This window comes from Boeremia exigua (assembly GCF_020726555.1).
Source record: "Boeremia exigua strain MPI-SDFR-AT-0100 chromosome Unknown C7974scaffold_8, whole genome shotgun sequence".
NCBI classification, from domain to species: domain Eukaryota; kingdom Fungi; phylum Ascomycota; class Dothideomycetes; order Pleosporales; family Didymellaceae; genus Boeremia; species Boeremia exigua.
The window spans coordinates 579,484-606,505 of record NW_025763525.1 but is presented as its reverse complement, the minus strand read 5'-3'; the positions used below and the strand labels follow the sequence as shown (position 1 = coordinate 606,505).

Sequence of the window (27,022 nt, the reverse complement as noted above, 5' to 3'; positions counted from 1 at the left end):
GATTAGCTTATGGGAGACCAGGCATCTCTAGAGGCAATCAACGATGCCTGTAACGTTGTAGAGAACCCTCCTATGCACTCGCGCGTCTTGTTCATTTGTTTTATGCCCATTAATTCTTATATGTACTATACCTAGATTTGCGGATCTAGAGTACCTTAGCTCTACATAAGCGTACAACACCATGCCTTTTCCTTTTTACCTTTTTTAGTGACCTTCTTGCCTTTAGCAGTATTAGCATCGCGGGCAGCCTCACCACTGCCGCCATCAGTTCCGTTACTGTCGTCGCCATTGTTGTGGTCACTAGGGCCGCCACCATCCATTTCACGATGCCTATCTCTTTTCTTTGGTGCTTCAGTATACTGCATGCAGGGTTCTGTTGTCTTTGAATATCACTTTACCTGCGATTCGCAATTACAACGTTGTTTAGCACTGTCGACATCGACGTGTTGCCCTATGTGGTGTTTCAGAACTACCCAGCATGGTATTATCTAATGCCTACAGTTAACTCTTGTTTGTTGAGGACGCTCTCCAGGTGGATCTTGACCCATGATGAGTTCTTCACTTCATAAAATTTGGCTGTTGAAGTCACCATATATACGTTTCATAACTAACATCTAATGACGAGGTGACAGCAAAGCATAGCTAGGCATATCTACACATTACGCCTTCGTCACGTCAAACGGGTTCCTACTCAAATTATAACATCACCTTGCTGCTTTTATAGATTCTGGTAGGAAGCTCTCTTCTACAGTAGAGAAAAATACACTGCCTAGGGACAACCCTGTTACGGACAGAAGGAACCCACCAGCGCCATAACCTAAACCTCTTTATTAGTTCACTATTTAGCTCTGCATTACACAGCACTGTGTAGTCTTTCACGTAACCTTGCGACTTCCATTGTCCAGATTATAAGCGTTTCTCAACCATTTGAGCTTCGATCTGCCAAGTGTCTACCCACACTTGTCTTTGGGACATTGTCCTCATAAACAAAGTGTCTCTTCAAGCAAGTACACAAGTTTCCAATATCTACCTTTGTACTTAAGCGCGTTGCCACCACTGAGATTTCGCAGCATTATTCATCAAAGAGGTTATGACCAGATCAAGTCATGCGACATCTGAATCTTGAAATACAACAGGGATCTTGAGGTTGAGTCCTTACTATGATCTAAAAACGTAGTGTACGCTCGACAGGGTATTCTGGCTCAGTGCACGCGTTCGTGCTGCGCCCCCCATCCAAATCGTCACCTGATAGTGGCGCAGACGTATTACAACAAACTATGAAGCCAGAGCAAACACGCTCGTGTGACGGGGTGATATATGTCAGCTACCTGATAAGCGCTCGTACAACCGTCTGTGCTATGCGAAAGGGATTTGAACGAAATGTTAACCCCGCAGTGTCCTCAGCGCTCCTTACACTCCCTCGCACTCTCATCATGGCGTCTGACGATTGTTCAGAGAAGTGCTCAGACCATGGCGCTTCTAATGTCCCTACGAATCCGACATCGATCGATGCATTCAGCCACTTGGTCAGAGGCTATCCTATGTTGGCCGGTCGTATGGGCGTACTTCCAGAGATCGCTATGTTTCGCCGTTTTGGCGCGTTGAACGCACGAAATCTCTTGTATCTTCAGAATGAATTGATTTGTCTTGAAGAAGAATTGATTTTGTGGGAAAAGAAAGACAACCTGAGCTCAACAGGACGCAAGAAAGACTATGCTGGAAATGCCTATTGGCTGAATTCTTCCTACCGAAGACACAAGGACGGCAGTCTAAGAGACGGTGATACGAAGCAACGAGATCTCTTTCATCAGATCAAACAGACTCTGAACGAGTACAGTGCGTCTTTCAGTCTCATGCGCATCTAGTAATGCTGACGGTCCGAAGACCATGCTCTCATTCAGCAAGCTACAGTATTGCAAATGAAAGAACCAGACAAGTTTGACTTAACTGACATCCAGCACTTTCTCGCTGGCGAACCAATGCGATTATGTCTTTGCGGTCCCGACTCAGATGTCTACGGTAGTGTTTTACAACCTAAAGACTACAGTCACGAGCTCGTTGTTCTCCATGCACGACGCGATTCAGACTCGTTCTCCAGAATTCTGGGAAACCATGCACTCAATGTGCTTCACACGCTCAACTTTCTGAGATGGAGAAAGCCGAATCCAAAACTTGGAGTCGTATCGTTCAGTGACCAGAAGATCTTTAAATTCACCTTCTGGCTAACAAGCGCGATCGCTTGCGTGATACCGGTTGCTTCTATTGCAGTGTTGACAACGGTCAGATCTCTGAGCGCAAGACTTGGGACTATTGCGGGGTTCAATGCACTCATATCGTTGTGTTTATCCTTTTTCACCGATGCCAGGAGAGCAGATGTATTCTCTATAACCGCTGCGTAAGTTTGGCGCACAAATTTTGAGGTATATATAAGTGTTGACGAATTTTAGGTTTGCAGCGGTTCAGGTTGTTTTTGTCGGTCAAGCGCTCGAAGATGGGCCGAAAACTTTCAGCAGCACTTCCCTCAACAGTACTTGCCATTGCTGAATCCCGGTCTTGATCCCTTATCCTTGTGCCATGTTTCAGCCCCTCTTATTGCATGGGTAGACCAGAATCCATAAGTTGCGGTTATGTTTACAGTCACCTGTACACCAACACCCCCTATCGTGCAGCAAACAGTCGTATTCGAGAAGAAACTTAGTTGTTCGAACTAGCCACTTTCTAAGTAACCTAGGATATACGAGAATGTGCAAACCAGGTGATGCGTCATGAATGTCGATTGTCATAAGCACAGTTGCTTAAGACTTTGCGATATTCTCAAAGCGCTCGTCTTCCTGCATCTCCTTCTCGCGTCTAAGATCCGCGAGAGTCTCTTCACCCGAGAAGAGCTTATCAACATCCTCAAGCTCGAGACCTTTAGTCTCAGGGAAGAACAGGTAGATAATAGGGACCCATGTTGCGTTCAGAACAGCGAAGATGATGTATGTTCGCCAGCCGATGTTATTGATGGCAGGAGGTGTAATTTGCACGATAATCTGTGGAAGACGTCAGCACTTTGTCTACTACACGATTTCTGAAACAAACTTACGTAGTTGCAAATCCAGTTAGCGGCAGTCGAGATGGATGAGCCACGCTGTCGTAGTCGCAAAGGCAAGATCTCAGATGGATACACCCATACCGTCGCCTGGAATCCAATGGTGAAGGCGCCCTGGAAAATGAAGAGCATTGCAGCAGCGGCAATACCGGCGTTCTTGGCGATCGAGGTATCGTATTGCACCTGGTAGATAAGAGCGGCTTGCACAGCCATGACAGCAGCCATTACACTGATCATAGATAGCAACAGAGGCCGACGGCCAATGCGGTCAATCAAAAACCACGGGATGAAGGAAGCGACAAAGAACCATGTCTGAAGGAAGCCGCTCATGAGGCTTGCCATGTGAGTATCGAAGCCAATGCTCTTCTCGAAGAGAGTACCGGAATAATCTGGGGCGTGTTAGTAGGACCCCTCTCATACCACTGGTACTGAACCACTTACAGATGATAGCGTTGATGCCTCCAAGTTGTTGAAAGATTTGAATTCCACAAGCGATGAGAAAGCGTCTCCTAGACTTGATGGGATCGTTTCGCACGATATCTTTCCAACCAGCTTGGCGTGAATTTTCGTATGCGACGGTCTCGGTGATTACGGTGTGCAACCTCTGAACCTCAGGATCGTTTGTGTCGGTTCCTCTGATGCGCGCCAGCACAGCAAGGCACTCGTCGGGGCGATCATGTGCTGCGAGCCATCTTGGTGTATCTGGGATGACGAACAGAAGGCCCAAGATTACGAAGAGGATGATGCACTGCAGGATTGTCGGAATTCTCCATGCATAGCTTGCAGTGTGGCTGACAAAGGCGTAATCGATCCAGTAGACGATAAGGATACCAAAATTGAGGGTCGAGAGCTGCGCGCAGACGTACATACCACGGCTTGCCTTGGGACTGAACTCGGCTTGCAGGACTGGTACCGTAGAATTGATGAAACCAAGTCCAACACCAGAGATGACACGGCCGACAATGAGATGCGCGCGGCCAAAAGCAGTTGCTTGCAGGATTGCGCCAATTATGCTGATGATAGCCCCGATGCCAACACTCTTGCGACGGCCCAGCTTCTCTCCCACAAAAGCCGTCGTCATTGCACCAAGAAAGCAGCCAACTGGCATTATTGTCAGGACAGGTGTGGGATATTCGCAATTGATGACTTACTTTCAAAGATCGCAACGATAGTGCCAATCATGTTCGCTGATGGATTGTCGAAAGTATCCTGGAAAGCAGGAGCGTTGACGAGTCCGCCCATCAGGCCGTTGTCGTATCCGATCAGCATAAAGCCCAAGGAGGTCAGCAAGCTGACCGTAAGCATAAGGGGTTTGCCCTGAAGTTCAGGCATAGTGAAGATGGCTGATGATGCTGGTGATGGAGTGGATCAGACCGAGAATGACTCCTCGTGCTTGATGAAGCGACAGAGTAGGAAGATTCCACGACATTATATACCTCAAAGTATCATACCCCGGATTTGTGACTAGGTGCCGACCCCATACCCCGGAATCTAATGCTGGGGCGAACGTCCCTGCATACACCGCGGGCTCTGCCGTGGTGTGAAGGGCCAGCCCCTCCAGCACATTCAATCGCCGAATTGCCCGCAATTGCCCACATGATCGTGGTCTGCCCGCGGCTACCTTGAGCAACTTTGGGAGGTCTAGACAAAGACGAAACCAAATCGTGGCTAGTGAAGCGCCACTTGTGTACCACGGTCTGGCGGAGCAGCTCCGAGCCCAATTCGGCCCTTTTGTACTCGCGTAGTGCAATTGCATACGAACCACCGATGCCACAGCGATCGGACCGGCACCTCCTTCGGCGATTGTTGTCGGGATACCTGTTGGTTACATTTGAAGCCGCGGTCGGTCGGCATCTATCCTTCAGATCGTGTGACAGCGGGCATTGAAACGTCAACATCATCTGAAAGTCAATTCACTACATTCTGTCAACATGTCCAAATACCCCTCCGCGTTCAGAGTTTTCGATAAAGCCGCAAACGAGCTACTGGGTGAGCATCCAAACCTCGAACTTCTCCTAGAGTACAATGCCTATCCATTCGCACATGAAGCCGGTGTCTTCATCCCGGAGTCCAACACCCTCTTCGTAACAAGCAATCAATACTTGCATCCAGAAACCAACAACAAACACATCCAAATCAGTCGTATCACACTTCCGCCATCCATCCATAGTATCGAAACATCAAGCACCGAAATCACGACAGACAACGTTCCCTTGGCCAACGGCGGAGTCAACTACAAAGATGGAATTCTTTTCTGCGCCCAGGGATCTTTGTCTACACCCGGCGGTCTAGCGTACATGCCGCTCCCCAAAAACCACACATCATCTACCTCATACGCATCTGAGCTCTTGATCACATCATTCCATGGCCGGCCCTTCAACTCGCCCAACGATATTGTCATCCATTCAGATGGGAGTATATGGTTCACCGACCCCGTCTACGGCTCGGAACAAGGCATTCGCCCGCCTCCACAGTTGCCAAACCAGGTTTACCGATTTGATCCAGCGACTGGGGGTATCAGGGCAGTAGCAGATGGATTTGGTCGTCCGAATGGCATCTGCTTCAGTCCGGATGAGCAGACGTGCTACGTGACAGACACAGACTGGATCCATGGCGACGGGACAACGGATGGGACGAGAGCATCACACATGTAAGTCTTCTGCAAGGTTCAAGGGTGGGACAACCCATGGGACTAATGCCATTAGATATGCGTTCGATGTAAAGATGTACTCAGGTCAGCCCTTTCTGATTAACAGAAGGCTGTTTGCTATGGCCGACACTGGAATTCCCGACGGGATCAAGTGCGATACTAACGCGAACGTGTATAGTGGATGCGGAGACGGTATCAGTATTTGGTCGCCTGGTGGTGTGCTGCTGGCGAAGATATTGGTCGATGGCGGGGTCGCCAACTTCTGCTTTGGCAAAGACGGACAACTGTTCTTGCTGAATGAGAACAAGCTATGGCGAGCGCAAATCGCACCAGGGTGTAAGGGAGCGCTTCTTGGTATTTGAGACGTGGATTGTGTATACGGAGTAGCAAATGAGAAGGCTGGTGAATTGATGCATTATTTCCAGACTCTACTTGATCCATCTTACGAAGCAATGTGGTCACTTTGCCAGTCTCACCTGTGTCTGAGGGTTGGGTTTGTTAACTATGCAGTGTGGATTTGACAGAGCCAAGTCTCGCATCTCGTGAGTAATACTCGCATGGCCGTCTTTCGAGTAGCTCGCACGACCTGTCCATGGCACTTGACGTCGTTTCCATGTCATCCAAAACCGCTTATCCTACTTTCTACATCTGTTATTGACTGTGGGCGTAGACAAACAGAGAGTTGTTCCAAACACCTCTCCACTCAATCAATGGTGATGCTATTTGACAGCGAAGTTTGGTTGAAGTGGGGATGATAAAAATTGTGCAGTGGGCATGTCATAACTACAAGCGCGAAGGAGATGTTGGAGTGTAAAAGACTGGAATAGCTAGCACTGGGAACATGAGTTGACCAATAATCAGTTGCGTGACTAGACAGCAAGCCCGACCCTCTCGTTACTTCCCTTGTACATCGTACTTTGATCGACTCCATCAACGCCGGGACCCCCATTCTGCATCTCCATCTTGATGCTGCCCCCTCTTCTGATCTCTCTCTCCTGCTCTCTTACTAACCTCATTGGGCCCCTTACTATAGCGCCCAATAAGTCCCTGATATCTAGTGCCTGCACGATCGCCTTGAAAGGCCCTACCGACGCGGCCTTATTGCTGTTCTTGTAGGGCTTAGACGGAAATGCGAAGATCATCAGCAAGGCGAAGATAGGCATTTCGCAGGCGAGGATGAGCGAGGCGAGGCCGTCGTTGATATCGTGGTATGTCATGTACTTGTTGGGAGAAAGAGTGCCATGACCCGCAAGAATGTTGATGATGAACTGGTAAAGTCAGTATGATTCCGATCCGCTGACACCTCTGTAGAGTTTACGCAGGACTTACAGTTTGCGCAACATTTAAGCCAATGATGCTTTTGAATGTGAAGAGCTTAAGCAGAATCTTGTGCTGAAGCAGCTTTGGCTTATTCCTGCTGTGAAAGCGCAGGCAGCAAAGAATAGATATGGTGGTGACGATGAATTTGAAGATCGTGATCCAGAGATGTGCGAAGTGGACGCTATTGGACTGTCTGCAATACTGGCCTACAGCAAGTGCAACAATCGTGCCAATCCAAATTATGATACTGGCGGGTATGAACTGTAGCACGCCGTACCAAACGCGCTTTGTCCATGTTAACGATCTATATTGTCGCAAGAAGGGAGTCATCGTACCTTGAACCATGCAGGACCTTTCGTTTGAAGTGCTCCTCTGTTCATCGCACCAACACCGAAGAGATCATCGAAGCCATCCGGATGGGATAACACAAAATCGCACATCAACAGCAGGAACGCTGACAGCGCAATCGCGCAACCAAAGTCGAGACTCGCAACGATGTACACTCCGGCCTTTTCTTCAAGGACAATGAGAAATGAGAACAGAGCCACCCACGGAATGAGTAATACGATACGTATGATTTGGCGTTGCTGTACAGGAAAGGAGTAGTTGGCTGCATGCCCAGCGATTATGAAAATGCAGATGATTATGCTGAACAGCGCACACGTGCCAGCAACAATGGTTGCGACTTCGTGGAAGGTGTAATTGCCAACGATGGGCACGATGGCTGGACCGTTTAGGTTCTCGACAGGACACACATGGCTGGTTGCAGAGCCGACGATCGAGCTCGCGTTGAGGTGGTTCTTTCTCGTTATAAGCAGTACGTCAGAAATGCCCATAGCTGAATCGAGTGGCTTCGCAGGAAGTGATGGTTTGAAGAAGAGGTTGTTAAACTAAAATCTTCAAGCCTCTCACTCGAAGGAGCGCCTGGGTTGCTAAATAGAAACCATACGGAGGGTGCCCCGCCCGTATCGCCATGTCATAGGCAGCCAACAGCTGGCGGTTCGTCCCAAGTCGCAGTTAGCCTATCAAGGTAGCCTCTTTGAGCATGGAAAAGAGAGGTAAGCACTTGTGAGTGGGGCTTGGCGAGGCTTGTGAGCTTTTGAATCCCGCTCAGCCATGCACTGCCCGGGTGAGAGCTGACAATATGTAGATCTCTCAGGCATGCGAGCTGTTGAGCGATAAACGTTGCGTCTGATTTGATGGCGGGTGGTGTGTACATACTGGCTGAGCTCGGCGAGTTCGGCACCATGCACATTGCAACCAAAGTTTGAACTCCGTGGACCACAAGCGAAAGTTGCGCTCATAGCTGCCCAAGTGTAAGCATAACAAGCTGAGACGGACCGTAGGACAACATAAGTAAGGTTATCAGAGTAGACAGCTGTGAAGCTGCGGGTGCGATATCCAGACGGCCGACCAGGCTCGTACGAGTTTCAATAGCAACAGGATGCTATGAAGGCGTCCTTAATCTAAGCCCTTAGAACAGTGACGCTCTGACATGCTCTGAGCAAAGTGATTGAAAGCACGTTGAGATATCGTCGCGGTTACTTGACAGTCCGGACGGATGTGACAGTGCGGGCCAAGCTCAACGCTGATGCTGTCTGAGGCACGGAACGGAAGACCGCGGCTTGGTGCTACACTTAATGTCGTTGGTGTTTCCCTGTAACTCAGAGAACACAGCCAGGCTAGATTTGAGGTTGTGCAGGCATGCTACCCTGGTAAGGAGACTTGATTGTTTGCGGAGAACCTCATGGTCGCCTCGCTCTTTTCGTGCCTCGCCGGGCAAAAAGGGAGCATGGGCATGGAACTCACTCAGCCCGCAAAGGACGATTACTGAAGAAGACCCGATCCACCAATCCACGTTCTCGACAATAATAGCGGTCTCCCAGGCAATGCACATGCCAGGTGTTCGATATGTACCTGCTGGTGGCCCACCGGCAGCCTCGGCTTCGTAGCGCGACAATCTCGCGTCACAGCACATCCCTCCTGCTGAGCCCAGCGCGAACGCGTTGCCCGTTCGACGCGCATTATCGTTTGCGTGCACGTTTGCGCGATGGCTTGTCGCGAAGGATGGCATCGCTCGGCGTGTTTCGGAGGGCGCTTTGTCGCATCGTACGAAATGACGAACGTTGATGGGGCGGCCAAGAAAACCTTGCGAAAAGTGAGGCAGATCGGCAATTGCGAGACCGTTAGCCTTTCTGTGGCGGTGGGGATCGGTCAGGCCTGACGCATGCGCGAAAACAGGTCACAGGCAGTAACGAGTGATGAAGAGAATAGTGTCACGGTGATTATATGTTCATTGATGGTGCCTGTAGCTTTTAGTGGCGACGGGGTCTGCGACGCGATCGAACCACGATCTAGCTGTCGCAGTGTGAGCAAGCATGATAATATACAGTACATAGAGATGATCCACCCCAGTGAGCCCATCCAATCCATTGCCAACGCCGGGTCGCTGAGTAGAAGAAACCAGTAGATCGTGAAGCGCAGATAGAAACATGAGAAGTGAAACCGAGACGCGTCCGTACATGGTTCAAAGAGCCGAAAAGGGAAGAGAAGGTGCAAGTCGGATGCTATCACATCTCCATTGCGTCACCAGCGACGGCAATGGGTGCGCTGACGGTTTGCTGGGGAGGTGTTGCGGGTTCTGACGGGGAAGAGTCGCGGGCATTGATGCGCTCGCCCTCACAGTGAGGTACAGGTCCACACATAAGGTTCGGAACAGCGTGTTCTAGAGACCAGCCCACAAGCTGGCACCACTTGAGGGTATCGGAGAACAACCAGTAGCCTTGAGCACCATTCTGCTTGGCGCGCACGAGATAAGCGTTGAGTGATTCCTTCTCCAGCATGACAATCACGTCAGTGAAGTCGAAATGACGCTCGATGAAACGAGCATACGCGCGGGCTTGGTCGCGCAGGTTGGGGTTGGTCATGACATTCTTCCAGCCGACTCCAAGCGAGGTGATGAGTGTGTTGATAGTGTTGCCATTGTCATCGATGACTGCCTCGCTTATCTGCGCGTTCATGTCGTTGAGTGATGGGACTATGACATCGCGAGACGGACTGATGCGTTGCGACTTGCGCGAGACTGCGATTGGACGAGCCGCAGCCTTCTCTTCGGTTTCGATCTTCTCTTCATACCACGTGCCGGATTGCGACTCGGCCGCGATGCTGTAACCTGGGTCGTCAGGGTAGACGAGAGTCATGCCTGGGCCATAGACAGGCTCACCCCGAGACTTGACAGGGGCAGGGATAGCGACAGATCCAATGGGTTGGTTCTCCTCGGGGTCGTCGACGTCGGCAATGGATCGTTTGCGCCCAGCTGTGGCATTGGATACAGCAGCTAGATAATTGAGCGACGGTGGAGTAGGATGCTTTGGGCGAAATTTACCCTTGGTTGACGGCGAGTGGGCGCGCTGGTGAGGTGAGAAGTAGCCCTGCGGTTGCTGTGGTTGCAGGACGACGGTGGGCGACGAGGCATAGTAGTTGAGACCCATGGTGACTGTTTGTTTAGTAGATCAGAAGTGAGATGCAGTGCAAGGATACAAAAGTCTGTCTAGTTGACCAGACACGAAGCATGCGACAAGCGCGGCTAAATGGCCGATAGCGACGGTGAGGTAGATGCTCGGCTAAGAGGTGTGTTGGTCGTGATGATGGGGAGGCTGATGGAGGTGATAGATAGTGTGGACGAGGTGAGAGACCACCAGAGTTGAACAAGTGGGCGCAAGAGGAAGGCGCGACAACGTTTGAAGGCAAGAGGTGAGAGGTGGAAAGAGCGATGGTTTGAGGGCCTAGGGCGCTTCTTGTAAGCATTTCGCGCTCGTCCCGTGAGAGGCTGGAGTGCCCGGCGAGGTAAGACTAACCGGAAAGAGTGCAGACAAGGATGCGGTCCATCGTGTGGAGATCCTCAGGGCAGGTCAGGCGCGATTGGCTGATGGCGCGTCACGGACGAGCTGGAACAAGGATGCCGCAAACGGCCTGGCCCCGGCATCGTTCGCTTTGCCCAAAGTGGCTGCTCGTGTAACAGGTGGCTTGGCGACTCGGAAACAGAAACAGCCCGGTGCACGTGATGTTATCACATGACTTGGAGCGGAGTTTTCGACGCCGATTGCTGCGGGACATTGGCCGTGTTTTTTTGGTGAAGCTGCCACGCGCCAGAGCAACAGATACCCCACGCGTGCCTAGTTTCACGTCCCTCCCTTCCCTGTACCATTACCCTAGACACGTTTATTCAAGATGCAGGCGCCTGTGGTTGTCATGAGTACGTGTAACAACTGTTTACCATCATCACCATTTGCCTAACACCCCACGCAGACACGCAGACCCCTGGTGGGGAGCGCCAGTTCGGTCGCAAAGCTCAGATTTCGAACATCACAGCAGCCAAGACCGTTGCAGACATCATCCGGTCATGTCTGGGTCCCAAGGCCATGCTGAAGATGCTGCTCGACCCCATGGGCGGTATCGTTCTCACCAACGACGGCCACGCCATCCTCCGAGAAATCGAAGTCGCACACCCCGCAGCAAAGAGCATGATCGAACTCAGCCGAACACAAGACGAGGAGGTCGGTGATGGTACAACAACCGTCATCATCCTGGGTAAGCTTGCCATGGCACAAACAGAATGGACATGACTGACAGGTGATAGCTGGTGAAATTCTTGCACAGGCCCTGCCCCAGCTTGAGCGCAACATCCACCCCGTCGTTGTCATTCAAGCCTTCAAGAAGGCTCTGGCCGATGCCCTCGAGATTGTCAATGAGATCGCGACCGAAGTCGACGTGAACGACGACGAAGAAATGTACAGGATCATCAACTCCTCGATTGGCACAAAGTTTGTTTCTAGGTGGTCAAAGCTGATGTGCGGCCTTGCGCTCAAGGCTGTACGCACGGTTTCCACCGACATGGGAGGCAAGAAGGAGGTTGACATCAAGCGTTACGCACGTATTGAGAAGATACCTGGCGGTGAGATCGAGGACAGCGAGGTTTTGGACGGTGTCATGGTCAACAAGGATATCACACACCCCAAAATGAGGAGAAAAATCGAGAACCCTAAGGTTCTGCTACTCGACTGCACACTCGAGTACAAGAAGGGTGAGAGTCAGACAAATATCGAGGTCAGCAAGGAGGAGGACTGGAACAGGATATTGCAGATTGAGGAGGAGCAAGTCAAAGCGATGTGCGATGCGATCATCGCCCTGAAGCCCGATCTCGTCATCACAGAGAAGGGCGTCAGTGGTAAGCTACAGTTCGCCGTCAATACCAAAGCAATACTAACGCTGGACAGATCTTGCTCAGCACTTCCTCGTCAAGGCCAACATCACCGCTATCCGTCGTGTCCGCAAGACAGACAACAACCGTATCGCACGAGCCACTGGAGCCACCATCGTCAACTCCGTCTTCGCCGCAACGCCGTCCGACATCGGTACTCAGTGTGGTCTATTCGAGATCTCCAAGCTTGGCGACGAGTACTTTACCTACCTCACAAAGTGCAAGGACCCCAAGGCCTGCACAATCTTGCTCCGTGGACCTTCGAAGGACATCCTGAACGAGATCGAGCGCAACTTGCACGATGCCATGGGTGTTGCCAGGAACGTTATCTGGAACCCAAAGCTGTGCCCAGGAGGTGGTGCTACTGAGATGGCCATCGCCGTTGGGTTAGAGAGGAAAGCAAAGCTCATCGAGGGTGTTGCACAATGGCCGTACAAGGCCGTCGCAGAGTCCATGGAGGTCATTCCCCGCACCATCATTCAGAACTCAGGAAACAGCCCTATCAAGGTTCTTACACAGCTGCGTGCGAAGCACGCAGAAGGCTACGAGGATGGCAAGGCAACTGGTAGCTTCTGGGGCATTGACGGCGATGCCGGCAAGGTTGTCGACATGCGCACGTACGGCGTCTGGGAGCCACTCGCGGTCAAGGAGCAGAGCATCAAGACCGCTATTGAGAGCGCATGCCTGCTGCTGAGAGTTGACGACATTGTTGCTGCGAAGGCGGCCAAGCAAGTCAGTGGCCCAATCGGTGGAGGAGGTGATGACTAGAAAAGCCCGTTGATGGTTTGATCTCAACACGAACCCTCGACTAGGAGCAAATAATCACGACAATGAAGAACGATCATCAATCAACACACCAAGTGTTGTCGCACCAAAGTAGTACGAACACTGCATTTCCATGTTCTCTAGGTCGCTAACCCCGCAGACGCTCCTCACACTAAGCCTCACACTAAGATCATCATTCACGGCCCGATACAAACAAGATAATAGATAGCTGTGCCACGGTCGCATAGTCTCAGGAGTTAGACACCCTTTGTCTTGTATTCACCCGACTCTCATCTATGATCAGAAATCGACTGCCACGATATTACACAGTCACTAGCATCATGTCCACCCAACAGACGACCGCCGACGTCACTGCAGCGGGGTTATCATCAGTGGACCAGAACATCAACAATACAGCGGAAGACCGAAGCCATGAAGCAAGAGGGCACAAGGCAAACTTGAGTAACCCAAGTGAGTTGTTGCGAGAGGCACAAGCTACGTCAACGCTTGTGGGATAGAAACTGCTTTGCACATGTGCTAATCCGGCAAAGATACTAGTGACGCCTCGAAGGAAAAGTCGGCACAGGTCTTGAAGGAACTCGGTGAGGACGATGCGTTTTACCGTAAACAGGGGAAAGGAGAGTAGATGTGGAGCGCGAATGCGCGCGTGGCGTTGAATGGTCAACGTTTACAAGCGAAGGATTCAACCCAAGCTGTCTCCCCAGTATCGTCATGTAGTTTGAATCTTATGGGGGCTTCCCCGCTGTTTCTATGCCGCCGCAACCACTGCCAAGCATCGAGACTACCCCATAATAGTAGTATCCGTTCTCATTGGATGGACTATCCAACCTAAATCAACATACAGGTTTTGAAAACTGGCGTAAGAACGATGTCATATGGCGCCCGGTACGCTATGGATGAAGTTGTATCAACGTGTATAAGTAGTTTCGACAAATCGCGACGATAGCTCACAGATAACATCCACCCGCGAGCAAAGTCATTACATCCACGGAACAGCAGCACCTCGCTCATCATGGCCGATCAAAAATCCCACCAAGGAATCACCGCACCCGGTCTGTCGGAAGCCGACCAGAATATCAACAACACCACCGAAGACATCAGCCACAAAGCATCCGGCCACAAGGCAAACTTGAGCAACCCTAGTAAGACACGCAGCCACTGTCTACCGTCAATAGGGTACTCATGATTGTATAGACACAAGCGAGGAGAGCAAGGAGAAGTCGAGGCAGGCACTCAAGGAGCTGGGCGGCGAGGAGGCTTTTTATGGCAAGCAAGGCAAGGGCGAATAGGATCTGACAATACGGATCTCGATTAGCCATAAATCTTTCCGAATCCTTCATATTTACTCTCTACTTGCAACACTCACTCTTCCTAGCACATTCTCTACCACTTTCGCAGTTCCTTCTACTTCCTCAAACACACTCCAATGTCCAACACCGTCCACCACCTCCAGCTCTGTCTTTTTACTCAAGATGCTCAGCGCCTCTTCGCAGGCACCAACAGGTGCAACGCCATCCTCACTCCCTGTAACGATGGTCACCTTTGCGCTTACTCTCTCCCACGCCACGACCGCGGCATTCGCAAGCGCAGAGCACGCCTTCGCATACCCCTCCGCATCTTGACCCTGCAAACTCAACCTCACTGCATTTACCGCCATAGGATTGCGCGCCTGGCTCCGCGCGCTTGTTGCAGACATCGCTATCTTGTCTGCAATGTTCAACATGCCTTCCTGTCTGACCAGCTGCGCCCGCTGTTTCAGCGCTTCAATGCCTTCGTCTGGGAACGGTAGACTCGGTGGGTTCAGTAGAATAAGCTGTCCAACTTGCTTGGGGTGCTTGATCGCGAAGTCAAGCGCGATCAGACAGCCCATCGAATGCGCTACGATCGTGGCGTTGTCACCTTGTGCGATGCCAGCGTGTGCGAATACGCCTGCTACGTCCTCAGAGAATGACGACACAGAGAGAACGCTGAGGGGATGGGTGGGCGATGCACCATGTCCTTCAAGGTCAAAGAGGTGTATACTATGCGTGTATGTGAGGCCGAGGGTATGTATGAGCGGCGTGAAGGAGGTGTGTGTGCCGCCTAGGCCATGAATGAACACTATTGGGGAGCCAGATGAAGGACCGGAGCGAGTATAGTAGAGGGGTTTGGAGTTGATATGGCTGAGTTGGGATAGAGGCAAGCCAGATTTACTGTAAGATAATCTCGATGGTGGGATTCTGGTTGCCAGGGGGCTCGGGAGGGAGTTGGAGGCGATGCGGTTTGTCAGCGTTCCCAGACCGGTCACTGAGATAGCAATGGTATCACCGGGTTTGAGATAGACAGGAGGCTTCAGACCAAGGCCAACGCCAGCGGGTGTGCCTGTTGCAAGTACGTCGCCAGGTTGCAAGGTTTGTCCTTCTGACATCGTTTTGATGAGGTAGGGGACAGAAAAGATAAGGTCGTTGGTTGTTGCGTCCTGTCTAAGCTCGCCATTCACATATGTCTGTACCCGCAGGACTTCGGGGAGCTGTGATGCTGGGACAGCGATTGGTCCCTACACTGGGTCAACGCTGAGAACAAAACAATGGAAGAACGATCTCACCATAGGGCAAAATGTGTCTGGACTTTTTCCAATGTAGAACTGTTTGTGATCCCTCTGTCTCTCTCGGGCTGTCATATCATTTACAATAGTAAACCCCCAGACGTGGCTCATTGCATCTTCTTCCTTGATTCTAAACCCCGCCTTTCCAATAATGACGCCGACCTCTCCCTCATAGTCTGCCGTGGAAGTAAAATCAGGGTGTGGATAAATCTCATCTCGATCAGCAATAATTGACGTGTATCGCTTCGTGAAGATGACAGGATCTGATGGTACATCAACCTTGTCTGAGCTGTCGAACCCAGAGCTGTTGAATTCTTTGGCATGATCGAAGTAGTTCTTGCCTACGCAAAGGACATCCCGATCTGCAAGGGGAGGCAGAATGCGAAAATGATTCGAATCTATGGGTGCACCAGCGCTGATGATGTTGGACTGGCCAGCTTCGATAACTTGATAGATGTTGGTGAGTGGAGTACCAGACTTGAAGCTTAGAGGTTCAATCGTCTTTGAAGTAAGGTCATAATTGCCTATACGATCTCTTTGACTTCGAAGGTCGTGATAAGCGACATAGTTGGTGAGTGGTCGTTGGGCATCGTGGGCCGAATTTGATGACATTTTTGGCTATTGGTTGAAAAGGTGTCATTTGGTAAGAGAGTTCCCAGTGTTGATGCTGATAGACCACGTGACCTTCGAACACCAACTCTGGTTTTTCTCCACCAGAATGTAGTTTCTCAATTCATTCCTATTGGGTCCCCTGCATCATTGGATTTTGGCGACAGACAACAGTAACGTGTGATGCTCTGTATCTTCTATGGTGATTGACAGAGCGAATGATGGTTGTTCCTGCCTTGAAAACGAAGCGAGCATTATTACGTCAGCTGCGTCGCAACAATTTGTTCTTCAGTCAACTTATTCATCCCACACATGTCGATTATACTCCGATTGCACCAAGTTATGGAATATGCTACCCTGCCCAGTAACTATTCCACTGTCCATTCCAGTCGACTGAAATTGTCGTTAATCTTACGTAGCCTTGGCACCACATGATTTGTAAACATCTTCGAAGGCTATCAGACCACGACGAATTTTGGGGCTGAGCTCAAGTACCTGACGAAATATGCCAAGCCGAGTCACTAGGATACTCTAGCTATTATCTTTCTTCTGCCCTTGGAAATCGTGCCGCTGCAAAGCCATCGTACGTCCGCGAGCTTCGCCACCACAGATTCCAAATGAAGGGCCGAAGAGATGAAAAGAGTGACCGAAGTGCTGTCGTGGACCGGCGTGTTCGTAATCAGCTTGTGATAACTGTTGCGGCCTCGAACAAGGAGGGCGCTTCCCCGGGCGTTCCTGAGTGTGTCAATGCGGGGATCGCGCCCGCTCCAACCCCAGCCCACGTCTATCAACAATCAGGATGAGCCACGCGGCCTGATTCCAAGATAGCCAGAGTCGCACCGAAACGACGTGATGATAAACGCTATCCAGTTCCTGTCCACGCGTACAGGTCGCAATGACGCTTAGTCGCCAGTGCGGCCAAGTGCCATGGCGCCGCTTCACGTTCGCGAAGCTTGACCAGGATCGACTGCTTTCATCGCAACATCACTCGATAGCAACCAATCAGCTTGAAGGTTTTACCTAGCTGCCACGATAACTTTGTTTCCCTAAAAGTCTGGTGGCCGTGTTCCGCTTGCTGCACTGCAAACGGCAACACGCACACCAAAACAGATCAAAACTCCCCGCGACAAGCATGTGCTAACAGACCTGCTCTGGAAGCATGCCTGGTTTGATACAGAGTGAGGGGTAATTGATTTTACATTTCGGTGATGGTACGATCCGTAGCGTACCAAGATTACTTACCAACAACGCCAACATTGTAAGTCAACATCCCGTGTCTGGGTATAACCGAGCGAAAAGGCTCAGCCCCGTCATAGGTGTCGACAACGGAGAGCGTATTCTGAAATGCGCCAAGCGCAGATCCGCTTCCGATTATATAGATCGACCATCCCTCAACAAGTATCTATGTAACAAAGAACGCAACTTCATCACACCTCAGCTTAGAACAAACACAACATGCGTTCTCACTTCACAGCGGGATTGCTTATCAGCTCAAGTCTAGGTATGTACCAGCACAATTAACGATCACTGCGATTATTGATGACAACTCAGGCTCCCTTGCCCAAACCCAAATTGGACAGACGTGTGTCACTAATAGCGTCTGCTATCAGCTGAATATCCCGGAGGCCACAGCCCAGAATGATAACGGCAACATTTTCCTGTCCCTTAGCGGGCCGACAACACACAGCTGGATTGGCCTTGGAATTGGCTCAAGCATGACGAACTCTGACATGTTTATTATGTATACCAACGGCAATGGGAATGTAACGCTATCACCGCGCTTCTCCCGGGGAGAGGTACAACCGCAGTTCAGCGCAGACCTTGATGTCGAGCTACTTAGCGGTTCTGGAGTCGAGAATGGCGTAATGACGGCAAACATTCGATGCGGCAACTGCGCGCAGCGTGCATCTGGAAACTTCGGTGCACAGAGTGGACAGTGGATACACGCAAGGCATAACGGAGCTGCCCTGGATACAACAGATGTCCGCGCCAACATCGCTCAACATGATGTTTACGACAGCTTTACATGGTCATACTCCAATGCAGTAGGGGGCGCAAGCGCAAACCCTTTTGCAGCTTCGGATACCGTCGTTTCTGGCCCCACTGCTCCTATCTCAAGCACCAGCAGAACCATGCGCAGCAACATCTTGTTGGTACATGGTATCTTCGCCTCTCTCGCTTTCTTGGTATTCTTTCCTGCTGGAGCCATCGTCATACGCCTGGGCAGATTCAACAACACTTTGAAGGTCCACATTGCCTTCCAGATCCTCTCTTGGCTACTGTTCATTACAGCCTTCGGACTTGGTCTCTACTATGGCATCACTGGCAACTACATGACTGAGGCACACCCCATCATTGGCATTGTTCTGGTAGCAATGGTAATCTTTCAGCCCTTTGCAGGTTGGCTTCACCACAAACAGTTCGTGCGCAGTGGTCAGCGTAGTGCTGCTTCTTATGGCCACATTTGGATTGGCCGAGTAGCGATCATTCTCGGGATGATCAACGGAGGACTTGGTCTAGAGCTGGGAGGAGTCGAAACGCGGTATATCATTGCATACAGCGTGGTTGCAGGCGTCATGGGCCTAGTATACATTGTGTCGATCGTGTATGGAGAGCACGCCAGAAGTCGCCGAACAAGTGTTGCTGCAAGTGGGCACGAGAAGGTGAATCTGTCTGCTGAGCGATCTTCTGACAGTGCATGAGACGCCGGTTCTGTGTACAATAAACAATTGCGAATCTCAATATGCGTGTCGTCACAACCGTTACGAAGAAGCTTTTTTTGCATGATCGATCGCTGGCAGGAACTCCTAATAGACTCACCCTGTTCTGCAAAGAACAACAACAGCAGCACAATGTACAAACCCACCACTTATCATGTATAAAAAGACAGAGAATTACCTGCGCTAGAAGTTTATATAAGTAGGAAGAGCTTAGTAGGTTATAGTGTTTAGCAATAGCAAGTAGAGAGGGCTGTTTTCGTGTTACTAGCCAAAAATGAGCTTCTTCGTGCCCTACAAAAAGTATTGTGTCAGCTCTCGAACAGGTGCTGTGCATCGTATTCATTGGTTAACCGAGACCGGTGAAGAGTACTCATTGGTCGATAAGATTTGGCATGCGCGCTCCGCCACCTCCTCGGGGAATCCGGCTCCAATGGGTTCTTTCCTCACAGGTTTGACGAGAGAGGCTGAGCCATTTTCGATATGACTGCCTCAGCCCACTTCGCACTTGCAAACGCAAACCGTCAACATACACTTCACATAATTCTCATTCTCCTGTCAAATTGCGGATTTTCCACAGCTGTTGAAGTGACATCATGATCTTCGGCGGCCTAGAGATAGTAGCCGGCGGCTACTTTGCCCATAAATACTACAAGAACAAAAACGAGAAGAAAAGGCTTGAGGAGGAGGCTCAGAAACGGCGAAACAACACGTTTCCAAGCAACAGGCCATCGAGTTACCCTCAGCAACCGCATTTTCAGCACCAAGAGCAGCGTCCACAGCACCGCCCACAGCACGCAGCTACAACGCAAAAGTATGCTTGCCATGCACCGACAGCAAGTCGACCGCAATGCCAGAGTCAGCCTCGGCCTCAGCAGTTGAGACCCAAGCCGAGTCATGCCCAGTCATTCAGTATCCCGCGTAAACCTGTGTCGCAAACTAAACCGGAGATTGTTATCCAGCCCGCTTTGCAGCGCGCTGATTCTATGGCTACGTTATCGCGTATGCCCATCGCGAATGGCTACAGACCCTCCGCCGCCGCTGCGCCGGTCCCACCACCTCGACAGACGAACGGTTTGTCACCCACTCCGCAATCGCCGTATGGCACCGCGGCCTTCTCGGTGTCATCACCGGCGTTGGGCGCAACATCGATATCACCGCCGATCAGCTATGCTATGGCGCCCGAGGGAGGACTTGGAGCACAACATACAGTTGACGACAACTGGGAGACATATGGGCATAGAGCACATGGGCACTCGGCCTATGCGCCGACGGAGGCATCAACGCAGCTCGGTGAGCGGGAACCGCCGCCCCCATATGCACCTTAATCTGTGCTATAACTTTGATTTACATAGCTTGGACGCAGGCGCCCGAGCATTGGACCCATCAATTTCTGTGTTGTGGGATCTTGGTATCGTGCGTAATGAATTGTAATAGCTTGAACAGGATGGCGGCACTAATAATAACACTACTGATCTTAGCGATACATGTCGAAAATACATTCCTATTCGTTCACAACGATTGGTCCCTTTGTCTTGTGGTGTAAGCTGTGAAATGCTTCTGAAATAGAGACAATCAACGTTGAACAAATGAGCTATCGTGGCCTCGTAAGCCCATGGTCTACGTTCAGCTTCTGTCGGTACTCTTCGCAAGCCGAACATCTCTCGAAGGCTACACCTGTTCCTGAGCAGACGGTACAAGCGGCCCTTGGGTCACTGATAATGTCAGCTACGAAATAATGTGGCTCCGCTTTGGCGTACGGGTTGCCTCCACAGCCAGTGCAGGTGGTAATCTTGAGGGCATGCGGGTGGTCTAAGTAGCAGGGTGGCGGGGGGCCACCAACCAAAGCTGAGGCTGCTGTGTTGTGGTGATAGAACGGCATGGTGACGTCGAAAGAGCTAAAGGCAGTGAAGTACGATGCGGTGAGCAATTGATGCTGATGTTAATGTAGGCTGTTGAGTGATCGATTATCGAACTGATTTGCATCCCAAGATCACAGATGTGGCATCCAGGTTATCTTATAAGATGTGAGTCCGTCAAGGATGTAACTCAATGCTGTGTCTGTTGAATGTGGATGAAGTTATCCCGACAGCATACGAAGCCCCATGTTACAATGAAGACACCGGAAGATCCCATCGACTGGCGATCCGCAACGATCAGACCTGTGTTGGCTCCATCCAGGTGATGTAGAACAAACCACTCGCACATAGCAATCCCGAAGCGTGGCACTCAGAATCGGAATGCTACATACACGGTCCGGAACGCCAAGTGCCAAATTGAACCGAGTACTGGTAGAGGATGTTGCCGAAGTCATCTTTTAATCGGAGACGTGCATGTCGGCCCAACGTGCGAGCGTCACACGGGTCATGCAAAGAAAGGGCGTCGGTTCCCTGCAGACAAGATGAAGTCAGGGACTCGTGGCAGCCGTTAGTGGATCCTCAAGGTAGCGCTGTGATCTAGGACGATCTACTACACTTTCGACGTTTCTTGCATAAAGGGTATATGCGGCTGAAGGGAAGGACGCACTGTCGTCTTTTCAGATCTGACGTGTGGCTTATTCTGTACAAATTGAGGGTTTTGAAATGCCTTCACGGCGCGGCAATTCCGAACGAACCATTTCGGACACGACTTCAATCAACACCGATAGAAAGGTTTGTGTCTCTCGATGGGCTCTCTGGTACCGTAAATTGGGGACCATCTCAGCTGGATCTACTGCGGGATGATCTGACAAGCTCCCCGAATGATATGATTGATGGCTTTCAGTCCGAGTCTCATTGAGGTGATCTGAGTACAAAGACCCATTTCAAGCATGATGATTGTTGCACCGCAGCTGTTGTGAGCATTACAGCAACCTTTCTGCAGGTTTCAACCATGCACGCAAGGCACACAGCAAATGATTGGCAACGTAGCAGTCGATACCAGATAGAAGGCGTTGTTACAACGTAGCACACGAATCCCAGGTTGACGGGTGTAGGCATAGAATTCGGCGGCTGGAAAGAAAAAGTGTACAGGTGCGAAAAAAGTGATTTGCCCAGTAGACGTCATTGGTAACCATTAGTAGCCATCGGAGGATGTAAGCGCATGACCAAAGAAGTTGATCAGGTGCGCAACACCATCATGGTTAGTTGATGGCCTGATAGGTGGTGCATCCTTGGGTTGCAGCCATTGCACCGTTGTGCGCGCTCATAGCGTGTAAAGAACTCCAGAAGCTGCCCAATATCGTGACGCTGCTAGAATTCTATCATTTCACCAAGCCCAAAGTACATCCAACAAGTACTAGATGCTGAAAAGTGCATGTGAAGATGGGCTGCGATTTTGCAGTAGGTACTAAGCCGCATCCAGCGCCCACGCTATGTGCGTGCACTACAATGAATGCGGGCTAGCTGTAGGTTGGAAGTCGGCTCTCAGATGGTGCAGCCACGATGACAATGATGTCCCTGGTTACTTCCGGTGTCTGCAGTGTGAAGATTGTGGATCTCACCATGTATCCGTGTGCCAGCACTCAACCCTGATGGAGATTCGCCCCTTTCCCCGACACCTCGAGAACAAGGACACAGGTTGGCAATCACATGAACCAAGAGCAATCACCCTCGCGCTACCGCGGGTTTGACAGACATACCCAAATATGTAAAGAGAAATTTTCATAATTCTGATATCCACAACAGCTACTGCAGCACTTTCGGAATGACCAAAAATAGCATGTAATAGAGAGAAGTGACCTGGATATGATGGCTGAGCTTACGTTCACAAGATACCCCGTGTACATGCTAAGTCATGTGACGAACGCTAGTTGACCTCTGCAAAAAAGAAAGGATGTTGTGACCTAACCAGGGGTCGCTGAGAGATTGTTAGGAATTGAACTGGCGTGTGGAGCACAAGATACTACTTACAACCTGGAATCTCTTGATTACCGAACGAATCGTAGTCAAGCGCCTTGCCATTGGGCCATTAGGCCAGATGTTACTCTGTTTTGATGAACGCTTTGTCCGTCACGAACACTATAGTTACGTTGATTTTGTATTTTGGACAGTCAATGTTTTCAGCAGGCGCTATTTTGTACTGCTGGCAAAATTTTCTGCAAGCGGCTGGTCCGTCAAAATCGGCAAAGTGGGGTAGATTCGTCAAACGTTGGAACTTCGAAAATTGAACATTGAATGGCGGTAGGGTCTGCGCATTGAAAGCGATACGTCTAGTTTCACCAAAGGTCCATATCTTGCTAAATTGTATGATGGAAATCACCGATCTCACGCCAAAGCACTTTGACACAACAATCCGATCGCTTCTGGCAGACATGACGATTGCAAGACAAGATAGAACGTTCGGATTTGTAGACTCTCAACTCTTTCAGGCCTTTAAGTCTTTGAGCTGGGCTGAGTGAGAGTGTTGCCGCCGTCGGGGTACAGGATTTGCTCGTTGTAGAAGACGCCACCTGGACCAGCTAACATAAGAATTGAAGCAGCCATGTCAGAGTCCTTGCCGGGCCTGCCAGCAGGATTCGACATCCCACCCTCAATGACACTTTTGTTATCCTTATCGGAAGAGCCAGTGGTCATCTCAGACGGGAACACGCCTGGCGCAATAACGTTCACACGGACCTTCGTGCCAATGAAAGTTGTTGCAAGCATCTTTGACAGATGTGTTGCTGAAGCCTTGGAGGAGGCGTATGCGAACTGTCCTGAGCTGGAGCCTTTCATCGCACCTGAAATGGATGTAACGTTCACGATGGAGGAAGTATACCCAGGGGTCTTGTCTCCACCCTTGGCCAGCAAAGGCAGAAAAGTCATTGACATGTAGAAGATGCTGCCAACGTTGGTCTTGAAGGTGTCGGCCCACGACTCGGGAGGTGATTTCAGGAAGTGGTCAGAGACCGACTGTGCATCCTCCCAATTTGGCTGCCCAGCAGTAGAGAACTTAGTGTTGTCGTCGCGTGCAATACCGGCGTTGTTTACCAGCAGCTGGATTCCCCCAGGCTCCTTCTCGCTAATCTCTTTGTATAGTCGTTTGACATCCTCTGGCTCGCTGCTCGGTGTTAGCGAACCCTCTGACCTTCATTACCGCTACATACCTGACGTCTGCTACAATGGGGATAATCTCGCCATTCTCGTGGTCGTGTAGGTCCTCGGTCTTCTTTAGGACCTCTTCGCGTCGGCTGGTTATATAGACCTTGGCACCGTTGGCTACCAGCGCCTGGGTAATCATCAACCCGATGCCAGTACCTCCTCCTGTAACAATAGCTGTGACGTGCGAGACATCGAATAGCTTTGTGTTCTTGAGCTCGTCTGTGTTGGCCTTGCCGGGAGCCATGTTGCTTGCAAAGTTGTAAATGAGTTTTGGCTGAAATCGGGATCGTAGCGCGTTAGAATTTCTGGGAATGGTCCGAGAGAAAAGGCGAAGCATGATAGCTCAGTCACTTGCAGTTTATAGACTTATATGGGCCGTGTGGGCGCTTATATTGACGTAGCAAGGGACGATATTATCATGACGTCCGCGCGACGCATCAGTAATGATGGATCCATGACATCGAGTGTAAGAAGGCGGGAAACAGGCCAAACTTTCATATCTTCTTGAGCGTATCCTCGCTCATAGAGTGATCACGATTGTTGACAATTGTATCATGGTGTCTCGTAAGTAAGAAAGAGAAGGATGTTGACATGACAGGGGTCTAAGCAATAGTAAGACAGACTGCCCAGTTGGGGACAATCAACTAGGACTGAATATAGAAATCCGGTGGATTGCGATGAAATTGTTCAGGAGAGCTCGATACTCACAACTCACGACTTACGACGGCTCCTGGGTGCTGCCGCTGCGATCCCAGGTATCCGCCACAAAAAGTGGGTCCTGTACCGGGAACACAGAATCGGCTCCTCCAGGTTACTAAGTTGGTCTTAGTTGCATTTTTTGTGGTGTGCAGAGTGTAAGTTCGAGGCTTCGAGCAATGACGACGCCAAGAGACGAAAGTCCGAGCTTCATCCGTCTGCGTTCCTCTCACATCTCTGGTTTTCAACCTGACAGCGAGTCGTATTGCCCATCACCAATCGAAGATACGATTGAGATGCAGTGTACCTCGAAATCTCACGCCATTACTGTCTTTGTCAGCTGTCATCGTTGGAAAGCATGCATTACTAAACCGTGACGGGAACAAGCCATGGCATCATCGCCGCGTTCCCCCGCAAACGCGACAGCTCGTCGGATGAATGGCTGACAAAGTTGCATCACCAAGACAGCCTTCTTGAGTATTTCTAATCCGATGCTCCATATTGTTGTATATAAAATCTTCGAATGCTGTCAAGCGTTTAACTAAATCGCATTCCAGAGTGAGCATCAACAACTCAGTATACCAGTCACACATGACGATCAGCTGCCTTGCTACCATCAATACCATCACTTCCAAACTCCCGCCTTCTCTCGCACGCAGCGAGTTAGATCAAACTGCCACGAAATCGACAGAGTCCGACCCCGCCAACATGACGACCGCCGCAGCACACCCGACTCCAGCTCACCAGCTCCCTGGAGCATCTGTCCCCACAGCCTCCACCTCGACGCATGAAGATGTCAACTTTCAGGGGCTACAAATCCCTCGTGGCTCCGTTAATGCGAAGCTGTCATTCTACAAGGCTCCGGAAGACGGGTCGTCACCTCACAACTATGTCGAGCCTCTGCCTGGTGTTCCACAGCGAAACTGGGGCGATGGCTGGGAAGAAGTAACATTGAGCGATTTGCGCGGCCAGGAGCAAAAGTTCAATCTTGATCATAACGCATTCGATACATACCAAAACGTCAAGAGCGCAGAAACAGAGTTTAAGGATGATGAGCGCATCCGTGGCGTATACTACCCAGAGGTCGAGAAGCTCCTGCAAGACAACATCCCTGGCGCACATAGGGTGATTCTCTTCGATCATACAATCCGACGGCCGACTGGTAACCGCAATCCTGTACAACGCGTTCACGTCGACCAAACGCCTATGTCTGCAGCTGAGAGGGTGAGGCTCCATGCGCCTGAAGATGCAGAGCAGCTTCTCCAGGGTCGTTACCGCATCATCAACATCTGGCGTCCGCTCAATGGACCAGTGATGGGCTTCTCACTAGCTGTGGCTGACAGCCAGACTGTGGAGGATGAAGATCTCGTGCCAATTGAACATCGATATCCACATCGTACCGGCCAAACAGCGTCTGTACGATACAACCCGGGCCAGAAGTGGTATTACTGGTCCGGAATGAAGAATGAGGACCGTCTATTACTCAAATGCTTTGACAGCGACGAAACATTTGGTCAGTACGGAAGGGTCCCGCATACCGCCTTTTTAGATCCACGGACACCCGAAGGAGCCGTTGGGCGAGAAAGTATTGAAGTTAGAGCTTTGGTTTTTGGTTAGAGCGTTAGTTTTTGGTGTTGGTTAGAGCATGATCTTGATAGGAAAATTTATGGGTTTATTTTTCCATCACGCTAATTCCCTGGCTCTACCTTCCTTGATTTAGGTAAGCAGGAATGCGTCTCTCTGTTGCCAGTCGCAGAAGTCCACTGCAAATCTGACAGCTAAATAGCTAAGGACTAGACTAGGTATCAAAATGATCATGGGCGCAGCAATATGAGTTGTGCGCTGCCTACCTAGGTACTAGGGTGACCACACAAGATCATGAGCGAATAACCGGTCACATTCCACAGGCTTGGCAACGCCTTCAGCGACACCTTCTCCCGCGCCTTAATACCATAAACCCTCAGCGTGGATTTCCGGGGAAGGAATTCGCAATTGTTATTCGCCTTCGCTCGCAGATAACCAGCTCGGACCTGCTGCTATCGTGAGTGTTCTGCGTGGCCAAGGCCGTGGCGGTCTTGGAATATTGTCCAAATGAGGAAGGAGGTCGCTCATACCAACCAGGAACTTGCCAGTCGTACTCTCTACAGGGCAGCTGCGGGATGAGCGATATGCCACTCAACATATATAAAGCCTGCGTAGAGGTTCTCGGACGTACTGCGCAGGCTTTATCTTGCACTCTCCACTACACG

At 50.6% G+C, this 27,022-nt stretch overlaps 12 protein-coding genes across 12 annotated transcripts; 7 read left to right on the top strand and 5 right to left on the bottom strand.

Moving 5' to 3' along the window:
• The first annotated feature begins 1,319 nt into the window (after positions 1–1,319).
• Positions 1,320–2,415, top strand: C7974DRAFT_464372 (uncharacterized protein). Its single transcript, XM_046146264.1, has 2 exons — positions 1,320–1,836; positions 1,885–2,415. Exons 1-2 carry the CDS (start codon positions 1,359–1,361, stop codon positions 2,397–2,399), a joined length of 993 nt encoding a protein of 330 aa, XP_045995310.1. The 5' UTR covers positions 1,320–1,358; the 3' UTR covers positions 2,400–2,415.
• C7974DRAFT_397384 (general substrate transporter) lies at positions 2,349–4,731 on the bottom strand. The gene is made up of 5 exons (XM_046142185.1): positions 4,243–4,731; positions 3,533–4,192; positions 3,086–3,480; positions 2,450–3,032; positions 2,349–2,397 (listed from the first exon to the last, which is right to left on the bottom strand). The coding sequence occupies exons 1-4, from the start codon at positions 4,421–4,423 to the stop codon at positions 2,796–2,798; spliced, it is 1,473 nt and encodes a 490-aa protein (XP_045995309.1). The 5' UTR covers positions 4,424–4,731; the 3' UTR covers positions 2,349–2,397; positions 2,450–2,795.
• Positions 4,732–4,875: 144 nt separating this feature from the next.
• C7974DRAFT_213565 (gluconolactonase precursor) lies at positions 4,876–6,156 on the top strand. Its single transcript, XM_046137015.1, has 2 exons — positions 4,876–5,741; positions 5,797–6,156. The coding sequence occupies exons 1-2, from the start codon at positions 5,023–5,025 to the stop codon at positions 6,101–6,103; spliced, it is 1,026 nt and encodes a 341-aa protein (XP_045995308.1). The 5' UTR covers positions 4,876–5,022; the 3' UTR covers positions 6,104–6,156.
• A 173-nt stretch (positions 6,157–6,329) lies between these two features.
• On the bottom strand, positions 6,330–7,991 carry C7974DRAFT_213552 (organic solute transporter Ostalpha-domain-containing protein). Its single transcript, XM_046137014.1, has 3 exons — positions 7,397–7,991; positions 7,071–7,346; positions 6,330–7,009 (listed from the first exon to the last, which is right to left on the bottom strand). Exons 1-3 carry the CDS (start codon positions 7,895–7,897, stop codon positions 6,611–6,613), a joined length of 1,176 nt encoding a protein of 391 aa, XP_045995307.1. The 5' UTR covers positions 7,898–7,991; the 3' UTR covers positions 6,330–6,610.
• A 1,344-nt stretch (positions 7,992–9,335) lies between these two features.
• On the bottom strand, positions 9,336–10,836 carry C7974DRAFT_397380 (uncharacterized protein). Its single transcript, XM_046142184.1, has one exon. It carries the CDS (start codon positions 10,550–10,552, stop codon positions 9,632–9,634), a length of 921 nt encoding a protein of 306 aa, XP_045995306.1. The 5' UTR covers positions 10,553–10,836; the 3' UTR covers positions 9,336–9,631.
• A 358-nt stretch (positions 10,837–11,194) lies between these two features.
• C7974DRAFT_213397 (T-complex protein 1 subunit gamma) lies at positions 11,195–13,236 on the top strand. The gene is made up of 4 exons (XM_046137011.1): positions 11,195–11,316; positions 11,370–11,651; positions 11,701–12,288; positions 12,338–13,236. Exons 1-4 carry the CDS (start codon positions 11,292–11,294, stop codon positions 13,087–13,089), a joined length of 1,647 nt encoding a protein of 548 aa, XP_045995305.1. The 5' UTR covers positions 11,195–11,291; the 3' UTR covers positions 13,090–13,236.
• Positions 13,237–13,862: 626 nt separating this feature from the next.
• C7974DRAFT_213408 (uncharacterized protein) lies at positions 13,863–14,423 on the top strand. The gene is made up of 2 exons (XM_046137012.1): positions 13,863–14,249; positions 14,302–14,423. Exons 1-2 carry the CDS (start codon positions 14,120–14,122, stop codon positions 14,394–14,396), a joined length of 225 nt encoding a protein of 74 aa, XP_045995304.1. The 5' UTR covers positions 13,863–14,119; the 3' UTR covers positions 14,397–14,423.
• C7974DRAFT_213518 (fumarylacetoacetate hydrolase-like protein) lies at positions 14,286–16,401 on the bottom strand. The gene is made up of 2 exons (XM_046137013.1): positions 15,692–16,401; positions 14,286–15,643 (listed from the first exon to the last, which is right to left on the bottom strand). The coding sequence occupies exons 1-2, from the start codon at positions 16,301–16,303 to the stop codon at positions 14,450–14,452; spliced, it is 1,806 nt and encodes a 601-aa protein (XP_045995303.1). The 5' UTR covers positions 16,304–16,401; the 3' UTR covers positions 14,286–14,449.
• A 1,243-nt stretch (positions 16,402–17,644) lies between these two features.
• Positions 17,645–19,002, top strand: C7974DRAFT_435021 (uncharacterized protein; the record flags this gene model as incomplete). The annotated part of the gene is made up of 2 exons (XM_046145033.1): positions 17,645–17,706; positions 17,802–19,002. 2 exons carry the CDS (start codon positions 17,645–17,647, stop codon positions 19,000–19,002), a joined length of 1,263 nt encoding a protein of 420 aa, XP_045995302.1.
• A 437-nt stretch (positions 19,003–19,439) lies between these two features.
• C7974DRAFT_213388 (uncharacterized protein) lies at positions 19,440–20,721 on the top strand. Its single transcript, XM_046137010.1, has one exon. The coding sequence runs from the start codon at positions 19,614–19,616 to the stop codon at positions 20,343–20,345; it is 732 nt and encodes a 243-aa protein (XP_045995301.1). The 5' UTR covers positions 19,440–19,613; the 3' UTR covers positions 20,346–20,721.
• A 2,545-nt stretch (positions 20,722–23,266) lies between these two features.
• On the bottom strand, positions 23,267–24,584 carry C7974DRAFT_213234 (short chain dehydrogenase/reductase). Its single transcript, XM_046137009.1, has 2 exons — positions 24,083–24,584; positions 23,267–24,036 (listed from the first exon to the last, which is right to left on the bottom strand). Exons 1-2 carry the CDS (start codon positions 24,412–24,414, stop codon positions 23,370–23,372), a joined length of 999 nt encoding a protein of 332 aa, XP_045995300.1. The 5' UTR covers positions 24,415–24,584; the 3' UTR covers positions 23,267–23,369.
• Positions 24,585–25,481: 897 nt separating this feature from the next.
• On the top strand, positions 25,482–26,390 carry C7974DRAFT_435018 (uncharacterized protein; the record flags this gene model as incomplete). The annotated part of the gene is made up of 1 exon (XM_046145032.1): positions 25,482–26,390. One exon carries the CDS (start codon positions 25,482–25,484, stop codon positions 26,388–26,390), a length of 909 nt encoding a protein of 302 aa, XP_045995299.1.
• Positions 26,391–27,022: the final 632 nt, after the last annotated feature.